Source organism: Cebus imitator, unplaced genomic scaffold, assembly GCF_001604975.1.
Source record: "Cebus imitator isolate Cc_AM_T3 unplaced genomic scaffold, Cebus_imitator-1.0 Scaffold518, whole genome shotgun sequence".
NCBI lineage: Eukaryota > Metazoa > Chordata > Mammalia > Primates > Cebidae > Cebus > Cebus imitator.
Window position 1 is genome coordinate 197,942 of NW_016107833.1, and position 13,446 is coordinate 211,387.

The 13,446-nt window shown below is 39.9% G+C and overlaps 1 protein-coding gene across 1 annotated transcript in view; it reads left to right on the forward strand.

Moving 5' to 3' along the window:
• PIEZO2 (piezo type mechanosensitive ion channel component 2) overlaps positions 1-13,446 on the forward strand; it is a gene marked incomplete at its 5' end in the record, with an annotated part of 291,899 nt that overhangs the window by 182,028 nt on the left and 96,425 nt on the right. Inside the window, 2 exons of the mRNA XM_037733350.1 lie at positions 842-1,015; positions 11,330-11,547. Of these exons, the coding sequence (XP_037589278.1) occupies positions 842-1,015; positions 11,330-11,547 (392 nt within the window). The remainder of the gene's footprint in view (positions 1-841; positions 1,016-11,329; positions 11,548-13,446) is intronic.

Sequence of the window (13,446 nt, forward strand, 5' to 3'; positions counted from 1 at the left end):
AAACAATGAGACAAGTTAGTAGGCACCAGCAGTGGTCCTGTGAGAAATGATGGCAGCTTCCCCTAGATTGAGTGGGGGCAGAGATGGATAAGAGGAGTTGGCGATTCAGGAGGTGCTTAGGATGCTGAAGGACATGTAGACGAATGAGATATGAAAGAAAAGAACATAGGAGACGTCTGACTTCTCAATTGCACAGGGTAGACAGTTGTACCATTTATTGGTCCAGGGATACTAGAATGGGGAGAGGGATGTGGAGGACAGCTTTGCTAAGAAAAATAGGAAAATCAAGAATACTATTTTGGAAGCACTAAATATGAAATAACTGTGAAACAACTGGTTTCCAACAGCAATTTGGGCTTGAGACTCTTACAGGAGGAGGCTGTGCTGTAGATGCGCTTTGAGTCCTCAATGTAAGGATGATGTATAAAGAGGTGAGATTACCTAGGGGGAAAGCACAGGTGGAAGATCAAAACTGAGTCCTGGGGATATTTCAGCCTCTAGAGATCCAATAGAAAAGGAGGAGATCATGGAGGAACAAGAAACCGTGATAGTGTGATGGCGTCAAGGCCACGTGATCTTCAAGGAGGACCAGAAGTTCAATTAAATAAAGCTAGAGAAGTAGCCTTTGAATTTGGCAATGTCAAGGTTTTTATTGACCATTGTTAAAGTAGGTTAGTTGGCTTGATGGAAACGAAAGCTGTATTGCACCCCATGGGAGAGAGGGATGCAATAAACGATAGAGCTGGCAGGAGTGTAAGACTGTGATGTAATTTATCACAAAGAGTCTGTGACTTCATTGCTTAAGAGAGGTTCCTGCTTTTTATCGTGTTTTGTTTTGCAGGCTCGAGGATCTTGGCTTAAAGCAGTTTACTGTGGCTGAACTATTCACTCGCATATTCATCCCAACCTCCTTTCTGCTGGTGTGCATTTTACACCTGCACTATTTCCATGACCAGTTCCTTGAACTCACAGACCTCAAGTCCATTCCCAGCAAAGAAGACAACACCATCTACAGGTGAGCCACTGAAAGAAACAGACTTCTTGTTAACAGGAAGGCAGCCTGTTTAGGTTGGTCACCTTGCAGGAAGCCAGCAATCTAAGAGTTTCAGCCTTGAATTTTCCATGAGTATCAACTTGTGAGAAAAAGAGGAAGACATGTGGAAGAGTCTATGACATGTTCTGAAACAATGGGTAGTGACTTATGACTGGTTAATGTAAAGTGATCTTGATAGTCCTGTGACACATTCAGAGTAGCTGTGGAGAGTAAAATATTTTAGAATTGATATGTGTCTAGGCTGGTTATATATATTTTTGGAACATTTACAGAATCTGGCTAATTCAGACGATTTTTCCATTATGCCGACCACAGGTACAGAAGTCTTATGAAAGCATAGCAAAAGATGATGGGCAGAGTTTTCCCTTCCATTTTGGAAATGAGAAACTTTGGCTAAAAGGACAGAATCTGCAGTTGACTAGCAACTACAATCATATTTAAGAAGAGAGCATGATGACAGTATCTTCTTTTAGCAGCTTATTGTTGTTTTCTCCTCCTCAATAAATATAAATTTTTTGCAAATAACAGATGGGATAGTAATTTTCCTGCTCGTATTTGTTCAAACCATGATGGGGTATCACAAATCCTTCACTGTGTTCCACCATGGGGAGATCCCAAGCATTCTTCTAGTGATTGCTGACAATGGTCTTCCTCTCCGCCTCATGTTTAGCCTATGATTCAGTCATTGGAAAAACACTTGTTAAGCAGCTAAGGGAGCAAAGGGCTGTACTGAGAGAAGCACAGAGGCCACGGATGAAAACTCCCCTTAATTATTTGACTTTAAGGGAAAGAAATGAAGATATCAATAGAAGATGAAGTAAGAGTTCTTCATATGCATTTCATAAAATGCTAAATTTTCAATGTTCTGCTGTGCAGGAACTAGAGTTACAGATAGACCTGAACACTTATTTAATAATGAAAAACATTGTAGAATCTGCTGTTTATGATCAGCAGATTCACTTTCCTTATTGTGTTGTGTTTAGCCTAAGATTATATTTAGTTTTCATTCTGATACTTCAGATGACTCCTAACCCACGGAACCAAGAGATATCAATCAGTCATGACTTGTTACACTATCTAGCCACCATGAAAAATCAGGCTCTGCTAAAACCTCTCTGCTCCCAAGACCCCAGCAGGGAGGAGGGCATGGATGGGGTCAATGCCCATCTTACCCTCTTCATATACGTACTCATACTTCCTTCAGTGATGATCAAACATTAGGAAAAATAAAGTAGTTATTAGAAGTGTGGGACCTCTAGGAGATATTATTCATAGAGAAACTTGATGGCAGTGAAAATCACCCCCAGTTTAAAAGTTTCCAAAGATAGTGCCTGCACATAAAAGTGAGAATTGTCAATAATCAGAAAAAGGTTTTTTTAAATCATTCTTTTGACGTTGCTTGTGATGTGTGTGGATAAAACTAGTATTCGATATTGAATTCTGACCATGTAACATGTTTTAATTTACTATAAGCCCTCACCATTCTTTTAAAGAGTCCTAGTCAATAATTACAAAATCTTTTAATTGACCAAGCCAATTTGTGTGTCTGTGAAGGAGTTGTAATTATTAAGCATTGCTAATAAAACCTTTTTTTAAGTTTTTTTTTTTATTTCAAAGGCCATTTCTTCTCTTGCCTATTCATTTTTTTTCTCACTAAAAGTACCTCCAAGTACGTCCAGCATGCAGGAGGCTTTTTCTTGCCATTTTTCTTAATGTGGATGTATCTGAGTCTTCTGTCATGTTATCAGACAGAGATATAATTCACCATCTATCCAAAAAAGTAGAAACATTCAGGGCCGCACTTTTGTAGAAGATAAATTGGCTCAGCAAAGATTTTACCAGCCTGCAGACTCCCAGGTTTTGGGCCTAGCTTATGTGGAAACTGAGTTTGTCCCACAGAATTCCCTTCAAGCAGGTAGAGCAGTGGTTAGCCTACGTAGGCTCTGAGAAGGACTGCAGCCCACGTCAAGATGTGTGTTCTCTGTTTCTTCAGCTGCCTCTTCACAGCCCTTACCCTAAACCCCATGGCAGAGAAGAAAGATCTAACTGTAGCGATATGAGTCCTGACTTGTCTTTCTTACAGCTGTGGCTTAACCCTAAGCACTCCCTTAACAGTGAATTTTCCAAGCAAATGTAAAGGGCGAGGAAAGAATGTGTAATGCCAACTCTCTGAAAAGTTTAAGCATATGGGAATTAATTTTAGTTCTGTAAAGAAAAGTTTTCCAGAACCTTAGCAAATTTGAAGAACTCACTCAAATTTGGTATTTCAGAATTTTATCCAACAGTTTGATATAAAGTCCCCAAATTTGAACTTTGAACATTATATGTATCATCCTTTTAGCAACTCATTCTCATGGTAGTATTTTCCTTACTCATAATTTTCACGTCACAGTAGTTTTTTGTTCCTGTAGTCCTAATACAATGGCCATATTAAAATCAAAATGATGAAGATAAGGAATATTTTGAGAGTCAGAACTGACTTCCAGGATTTGCTTTCTCTGCTCCTGCCTCCTAAACGGATGCTTAGAAGAAACGGCCCACAGATTGGGAATAGCTGATTGGCTGTGTTCGTTAAGCTGATTTCCACGCTATTGTCTCTGGAAATATGCATCTGTTCTTTTCCTATTTTGTCACTTTTTTGGGTGTATGTGCTTATGTACACAGATATAGGCACATGTCACTTGTGTATGAAGCAGAATTTATTATGTTTAGTCTTACAGAATTTACAAAGTTAGCCTTATGAAAATATAATAATATAGAAAAAAATTATTATTTCTAAGTAGGTAATCTCAGGAATATTATTTCATCTATATATTGATAGAAATTCATATTATAATGTATAACATGCTTATTATAAATATGTAATTAGCAATGCTGTACAAAGGACTATTTAAATATTAATTTCTTTTATATCTCTTTAACTTGTGCATGGTTTGTTTTAAAAAGTATTATATGCATAGAGAAATAAAATGACTTTTTAAACTATAGTTTTAGGAAAATCTTAGAAACAGCATGCTGAATATGGCCACTGAGTAACATTTTTTAAAAAAAATTCTGGGATAGGAGCAAAAATTAATTTTTAAATTATATTTTATTTGGCGAAATATACCTTGAGGCCAGGCACAGTGGCTCACGCCTGTAATCCCAGCACTTTGAGAGGCCAAGGAGGGCGGATCGCCTGTGATTAGGAGTTTGAAACCAACCTTTCCAACATGGTAAAACCCCATCTCTACTAAATATACAAAAATTAGCCAGGTATGGTGGCATATACCTGTAATCCCAGCTACCTGGAAGGCTGAGGCAGGAGAATCACTTGAACCCAGAAGGCAGAAGCTGCAGTGAGCTAAAGATCTCATCACTGCACTCCAGCCTGGGTGACAGAGCAAGACTTTGTCTCAAAAAAATGTATCTTAAAAAATTTAAACATTACAGATTTGTAATAAAGTATGTGAGATGGGGAGGGATGAGAAGAATAGAGAGGCTTTTTATCTTCAGGCATTCTTCCTGAACATGTCTGATTAAATTTTGCTACTGAATCTTGCTGTCTAGACTCTTCTTCAAGGCATGAAGCCTGTGTGGGTGGCTACACCCGATGCTAGGAAGCTTAAGGAAGTCCACTTTGTTCATCTCTGTCTAACAATCTCCTCTCTCTCTCTCTCCAACCTGTCTCCTCATTGCATCCCTGTGCTTCCGTCTGCCACCTCGTAGCCATGCCAAAGTCAATGGTCGCGTATATCTAATAATAAATAGGTGGGTACTTCAATGTTTTCTCTCTTATTTTTGTTTAAAGCTGATTCTTGCTGTGTTGAACTCTTAACTGCTTTATACATGAAAAATCGTGTCATCAGATAGTGGACAGTGGTCTTCAGGTATGCTCCTGGATGTATTGCAAACCAAACCATTTGGTGTCTATACCGAATGGTGCCGCCAAGTGGATGTGTTGAGGGTCTTCAGCTGGTGCTCAGCCTTTGGCCTTGATTCAAATTATGTGCTGTTCATTCTGTTCTTTGGTAGAATTAGTGCAAAGGCTTGCCTGAGAACTTCTCTCCCTCTTGAGCAAATAATTGAGAGCTCAGCTCAAGAACCACCTCCTCCACAAACCCTCCCATAAATGCCGACATTCCTGCTAAGAGTAATCTGCCTTCCCTCCGAATCCCTGTAGCACTTGATCACTGATGCTGTCCTGACACTTGCCTTCCAGTCCTCTGTCTGATCTCCTGCCTGCTTGACTTATCTGCCTTGCTAGAGTAGGGGCATAACCTCCTCAGATCTGGACTCCCTCTATGATTCACCAGGATGTCCCCATGTCACCTGCCCCAGGGCCTAACCCATGAAGTGATATTCAATAGCTATTTCCTAAATGAAATGAAAGTAGTCACAGTATATGGTTTTAAAAACATGACTTTCTTCAAGTATATCTCTACCTGAAAGATCACCACATTATTGAAGAGGGATATTTTACATCACCAGGTTTCATATGTTTGCACAGCACAAAAGGCATCGAGGTGGCACTGAGACATGGACTTACTCTGAGATGCATATCACCTTGCCAAGGAGATAAAATATAGAATGTCCACACAAAATAAAAAGCAAGCTTTGATAAATGTTAGACAATGGGTTATCCTCCAGTGTTATCCTTTGGGATCTCACTTACTAAAACTATTTTACTTTACTGAGTAGGTGAATTAAAATATTCACTCTTGTAACTGCATGTCATAAATAAAGCTAGTAATTTTATTAAGAGAAATGTATCTTGCCATAATTCCAATTAACAAAATAATTATTGAAAAGATTTTTTGGTTTTTTACCCCATTCACTTTTCTTATAAGTAAAATCCTAAGACAGACAACCCAATCACAAACCCTAAGAGGCAGAGCCTCTAACAAAGTGTGAAAGGCATCAAGAGTCACTGTGTAGATTGCTGAGGGAGGAGGAATGAACGGGGACTGTCAGCTTTCTTAGGGGCTCGCTTTTGACAACCTGAGAGAGAAACATCAACATCAGGCTTTTCAGTTGTTAGGTAGAGAAGTAAGACACAGACTCTAGCTAGAAATCTTGAGCAATAATCTAAATTCTATCCCTCCATACACAAGGAACTCCTCACTCTTTTTTTCTCTGTGTTTCTTGTGAAGCATTTAGCATTTGCTTTGTAAAGAGAAGGCTGACACATGTAAGAGGGTAAGAGTTGGTATGATGGGCTCCCTCGGAAGCAACTGGTATGACTGTTGATCTTGAAGGACCAGACTTATACCATGAATGGGAGTTTATGCCCATTGCCCCAAGCCACAAGGCCAGCTAATTCACTCAGGACTCCTTAGAAGTATCAAGTTCAAAGCCGCCCCAAATGATAAAAAACTTGCATAGTTATATTCTTGCCAGTGAAATCTCATATTTTTACATGAATATTAACATGTTAAGAGCAGCCAGAGCTATGCCCCAAAGGAAACATTATCAAACAAGCCTGCCACTCATTTTACAATGTGTGCTTCTGAAATGCTGTATGCCGTGTTGAATCGGACTGATTATCCATTAGACTGACAGGGTGAATCCTTTTATAAAGTATATAGGCTTGCTTTCTCCCATAATTTATTTCTTTATGTTCAGTTTTGTTTTATAAGGAGAATAAAGTATTATATATAGTTCTGGGGTAAAAGAGGGGGCATACCTACAATTCAACTTAAGGGCTGATTAAAATTTAGACATGACCTTACAAGGTATAAGGTAGGGTAGTGTATTGAGGACAGTAGGTCACTTTGATAACATTTTTAAAATATGGATAATTGTGGGTAAATTGCAACTGATTTAGTAAACACTATACATGTTACCAACACACATAATTAAGATATGATATTCGTTTCACAAATTGAATGCTTATATGTGAATACAATCTTCTAAAAGTGCTTTCAAGTTCTAGAGAATAATTTATCTTAAACAGTAAAATTATTTTACTTTGAATGTTACTTACATGAAACACTACATATGTGCAAGTCAATTTTCTACTAACAGTTTAATGATAATGGTGTCAGTGCAGTTTACATCACCACATGTTCCAAATTAGAATCATAAAAAAAAAAAATGACATTCAGACTACGGAGATTTTACAATGCTAGAATTTCCATTTTCTCTAATGGAAAGTAGCTTACTATGTAGCTTTCCAAAGTCAGGTCTTGTACAGAATTAACCCTCTTTGAGGGTCCCTGTCACATAATTTGTTTCTTCTGTCTCAAATAAGGATGTGTCTCTAGGGCGTAGAATTTCTTCATCCAAGATTCAGTGAGTTATAGTGTAACCAAGCGCAGTACTGCATTTTTTAAGGATGTGATGAGTAGCAAATGTGTCTTCAAGGGGAAAGTCCCCAGAACTCAGAATAAAATGACAGAGTCATAAATGGAAAAACACACACATTGGGAGCTACACAAAGCCATGGAAGTGTAAAGAGTGAGTGAAGACACAAACAAATACTTGTCATCTGCTTTGTTAGAACATGAGAGTCATTTTGCTGGATGGTCAGTGAAAAGGTTGGAGCTCAGAGCCTGAATTGTAACAAGAGCAAGGAAACAAAGTTATCAGTGTTAAGAAAACCCAAAGAGAAGAAATGAACTTCCTGTGGAGAAAGACATCCGAAGCAGCGTGATTTAAGGCAGGGGAGGAGGGGCTTCTTCGAGAATCCTGTTCATCACCACTCTTATTGTTTGGAGTCCCAAAGTCAAAATCCTTCATATGACCATTAGGTAATTTGCACCTAATGTTCAGTAAAGAACTACAAGTCTTATAAGCTCCTTAGCCTGAAGTTTCCAGGAATATTTTTATTAGAGTGGGTTTTTAAATTTTGTCTTTGGAAAATCAAGATCCATTTTCTTTTCATTTGCTGGAAGAAAAAAAAAGCTGCCTGGCGCGGTGGCTTATGCCTGTAATCCCAGCACTTTGGGAGGCTGAGGCGGGCACATCACGAGGTCAGGAGATCGAGGCCATCCTGGCTAACACAATGAAACCCGTCTTTACTAAAAATACAAAACAATGAGCCTGGCGTGGTAGCACAGGCCTGTAATGCCAGCTACTTGAGAGGCTGAGGCAGGAGAATCTCTTGAACCCGGGAGGCAGAAGTTACAGTGAGCCGAGATTGTGCCACTGCACTCCAGCCTGGGAGACAGAGCGAGACTCCGTCTCAAAAAAAGAAAAAAGAAAAAAGCTGAATTAAATTAAAATGCACAGTCTTTCCTGGAGAGCCCATACAGCTGTTGCTCCTAGCAGCCACAGCTGGGTCTGCCTCGGAAGCTTGCATTTGTGCAGAACTACCTCTGCCGCTCCCAATCCTCAGGGAATGCAATAGTTGAGATCACACACAGAAAGGAGTGAACAGAACCCTGAGGCCACTGGAAAACAGATTCCTGAGGAGGAAATGTTTGCTCTTTTTCTTTTGAATGGCTTTCTATAAAATATCCAAGTTCTGTTAAAGAAGGTGCAGATGACAGAATTATAGTCTAAGTTTAATACCTTCCCTATCACCCATCATTATGTAGTCCCTTGCAAAAGCATGTTTCTAATTCTGCTTTTTCTTTAGAATGAGTTTATGATGCAGGTTATCAAAGCCTAATATATGAAAATCTACCAGTAGAAGATGGCTGCTTACGTTAAAATGTTTCCCGTGTGATTAACCACTGTGTTAAATGTTTGGTAGAAACCACCTTAATTTTTACAACCTCCTATAAATAGACAGTATTATTTCAGCTAACTTAGATAGGTTAAATAATTTTGCCATCCCACCTTAGCTGGTAAGTTTTCTGGTGAAGACTTGAACCCAAGCCTCTTAACATTCTTTTCTATGGCCTCTAAAAACAATGTTATGATAAAAATGAGAAAAAGAGAGAGAAAAAATAAAAGGATTCATAGAAGTATCTTTTTGAAACACTACACTTTATCATGCATTTAAAATATTTTTATCTATTTATGTTTTATGCACACAGTTTTTTAATAATACAAGATAAAATTATCTGAAATTTCTCAAGATAGTTAACAAACTCCTAGACTAGTAAATGTCAGCCTGATAACAGTTTTCCTCTTTTACTAGTCTGGGGCTTGTAGCGTTAAGGTCAGAGGGCATGAGCCGTGTTAGATGCAGAGATTCCCTTCTCGTTTGTCCCCAGCTGCATCTAGTTCTTTTACATGTTTCTAGAAGTCAACCTTGCGGACCTGCTTCCGAAAGGCTTACTCCAGGGTCTTCCTTTGATTCTTTCATTGAACGATCTCCCCTCAATGTGCCTGCCTGTGGCATGGCAGTTTGGGGCATTGTTGACTGAGGACATCTGCTGTGTAGCTATAGCAGCAGCTGCAGAAACAGCCTCCCCTAAAGTTTCACTCCCCTTAATAGCAGTAATTGTTGGAAAGTAGTTTTCTTGTCATTTGAAGTTGCAGCAGTGTCGACGTAGACCTTTAAGATTCACTCTGAGGCGGTCACACCTGCACACTGAAACTACCAAATTTCTTGTCTTAATGAAAGTTATCTTTTCATTTATAAAATGCATCCCTGAAGAGAACAAATACATATTGATGACTTTGCAGCAACTGACCACTTCCACATTCAATAGCATTTCATATGGAGTGTACTGACCAAGCAGGAACAGCAGATATGTACCCTGAGAGTTGGTGTGTGGCACTGGTGTAGATGATATGGGTTGCAGTTTTAAAAGTGGTGAACTTCTCCAAAGTCTAGAGGGTAAACTGACTAGCTTAGGAAAATAAAGTAGTATGTCAGTATAACTCCTACCGATGTAGAACTCTCCTCAGATTCTCCCTCTCCATTATGTTAATAATCTGTTTCTGGCATACTGTGATTTACCTGTTGGACATCCTGTGCAAGGGGGTTGTTTGAATGATAATCTAGGACAATGTGGATCCCTTGCAACAGTTGCTCAAAATGATAGGCATGTTTACAAATATTAAATCAACAAGTTGAAAGTAAATGTTTGACCTACCCAAACTCCCTCATTTTGTAGAAAATTAATTAACGTTCACAAAGTTAAATAGTTTACTTAGAGCCTTCAATTATCCAGACAGAATAATGTTATTAATTGTACATCTCATTAGAAACCTGCTAAAAATGTATGGATTAACTGTGATAAATAGAGAAGACTACCAGCATGTCCAGTAGGCTTTTTCTTAATATAGACTATATTGCCCACAAGTTATTTAAAACATTAATTTGAGTATGAACAGAGATGTGCTTTTAGAAAAATGTAGAAGGATGAGACTTATTATGTTCCACTATGAAATAAACTGTAACATCCCAGGCTGCTGAGCGAACTCACTGGAAGCTCTCTCTGCCTTCATTCTCTCTCTGGTTCAAGATCTCACACCGTCTTCCCACGGCTGCCAATCAACAGTTCGCATCAGTAACTCTCAGGTGGGGACATGATGTGGACGTCTCACTCCTGAAACATTTAGCTTCCACGGCATATGCGTTAGATGGCAGAGTGGGATTTATCCACACAAAGGTTGACTGAAAGCATATATTCTTTAAGAAATTTTTAAAAACTTACCAAAAATGTGAATGACTTGATTCTTGCAAGTTGGTTTGTTGCGTTACTAAAAAAGCATGATATAATTTGCCTCAGCAGTTTCAATATGCTCTCTCCTTTACAAACCTGCAGTCCTGTCCACTCTCAGGTCAGTTGCCAAGCCTAGGGTTCAGAGCAAAGCACGCTATTGATGCCACCCTGGAATGCATTTGGCATTAGGGCATTACTGCAACTGGCATACAGGAATGCAATAGTGGTTGATATGTAGCATGATATGTGATCTCTGACATTTCTTATAATTCTTCTGTTCTCATCTCCTTTTTTTCCTTTCTATTTCAATTACTTTGAGCAGCATCAAGAAAAAATTACCAATCCACCAAAATGAGTAAGTCCCCCTGTGAAGCCATGAAATGCTTGCTCTACATGATGCCATTTCATGCTTCTACACCCTAAACTCTGACCATTTTCTCCTCCGGGAAAAATGTCAAGTTTAGGTGTCGATAGCTCTCATTACCAACTACTCACTAGAACCTGAATTGGAAAAGCTAACAAAACCTAACGGAGTTTACAGTTTGTTTTTAGAAAGAACTTAAAACAACAAACAAACCAACAAGAAAGTGGCGAAACACTAACACCCCACCTTGTGAGGCCTTTGTATATGCACTGATTTCGTTTGTGTTTACCCTCCTTTTACTTGCCCCTCACTCTAATCTCTCCTGACATCCTTTCCGCTTCTGACTCAGCTGCTCTCTGCCAACAGACTGGCCCACCCTGAAGGAAGTCTCCCGGACCTCACCATGATGCACCTGACCGCCAGCCTGGAGAAGCCGGAGTTGAGGAAGTTGGCTGAGCCTGGGGAGGAGAAGCCCGAGGGCTACTCTGAAAAAGCCCAGAAGGGTGAGCTTGGGAAAGACAGCGAGGAGTCAGAGGAGGATGGAGAGGAAGAGGAGGAATCCGAGGAGGAGGAAGAAACATCAGGTAATCAGCCCACTGCCAGCAGCTGCTCAGAGAATGCTGACTGCCAGACTGAGTGAAGGAAGCACTGACTTGACCCAGTTCATGAAAAAAATTGGAGTGGTTTTTGTTTGGTTGCTACAGTTATAATATTCCTGTTCCAATTGCTCCAACAATTTTCTTTTAATTCTGACTGAGAAGAGACCAGATGGCTGGTTATCAGTGACTGACACACAAGTAGTGCTCCTGTCCGGACACTGGCAGACCACGATGCTGACCACGTGCTCAGTCAGAGCCTCTCTGATTCTATCAGATGCAGGTACAGCCTGCTGTGCAGAATCTCCAAGGGCTCTAGACACTGCCTTTACAAATGCATGCTCAAGAAATCATTCTGAGACTTTTCCAGGACACTGATAATTAAGAATATATTTCTAGCTCTGTTCTGATTCGTAAGGACATGGGAACTGGAGGAGAAAGTTAGCAATTGGATAATTATAATTTCAAGCAAACTCCTAGAGATGTTTTTGTCAATATTATTATTTTAGGGGTTTTACTCTTTATTCTTTGGGCTCTTCTTTTCTACTTCTCTTCCTGGACTTGAAATATTGTTATAATAGGGCATGATAAACATTGAGCACCCTCAGTGATCAGGAAATGTTATCGGATAGAGAATAGGAAGTCTATGTAGCAGTTTCCAGAAAGTCTGGGACAAACCAGAGAGCATCATCTCTGGTGTGAGGTTCTGGGGCTATGACGTTAAGATACTGCACTTGTCTTTGCTGATCAACTGGGCTTAACAAAAGTAGAAAATTTTAAAGCAGCAGGAAGACCCCTTCCAAAGGCTTGTGCCCCTTAAGCCTGGCCTCCCTTCCCCACTCATCTCAGAACACAGGAGAGGACCAAAAATGCTCCCTCCAAATCTGAGCATTGTGAATTCCTCAGTGTGAAGGGGAGAGCCCAGCTCTGTGAGGCCAAGTACTTAAGTGTAGGATTTTATTACAGTACTTTAAGATGGATTTTGAGCTTTACTAATAGGGTCCTGCCCAAAATTGCACGGCTTCTTTTCTCTCACTTCCTCATTTATGTGTCAGCTACACCTCTAAATCATGCTCATTTATTATCTATACCTTTTTATTGACTACTATTTGAGTCACTCTCTAAATATAGTAGTCCTGCCTGAGCCTTGGGGGACGTGTTCTAAGACTCCCAGAGGATACTAAAAACTTGGATAGCACTAGGATGCTAAAAACTTGGATAGCACTGAACCCTGTATACACTCTGCATGAATTTCTTTTTCCTTCTTCACAATTACACAGATAGAAGACTTGTTCTTATCTTAAATCTTAGCAACATCAGCATACATTTTTTTTCTTTTCTTATTAATAAAATTGAGAATTGTTACCATTCACTTAAAGGCAGCATTTTATGGCTTCTCTTTGGCATATTCAAATTGCCAGCATCACTACTTTTTCACTTGGAGCCATTACAAAGTAAAATAAGAGTGAATTGAACACAGCACTGTAACACTGCAGCAGTCACTCTGAGAACTGAGACAGTTGCTAAGTGACTGATTACTGGGCAGGGAGTGTAAATAGCATGGCTATGCTGAACAAAGGGATTCACATTCCAAGGGGAAGGACAGAGTGGGACAGCATGAGATTTTATCCTGCTAATCAGAATAGTGTGTAACTTAAGATTTCTGAATCGGAGAGTGGATCCAAGATGGCCGTTTAGGAACAGCTCAGGATTGCAGCTCCCAGTGAAAGCGCAGAGGGTGAGTGGACGCCGTGTTTTTATTGCCCACAGACTAGGAAATTCCCGGGCAGAGGTGCTCCACGGTCACCAGCGCGGCTGTTTCGGCCAGCGCGGCTGTGCCGCCCAGCGCCGGCCAGCGCCGCTGCTTTGCCCCGCGCGGCTGCTTTG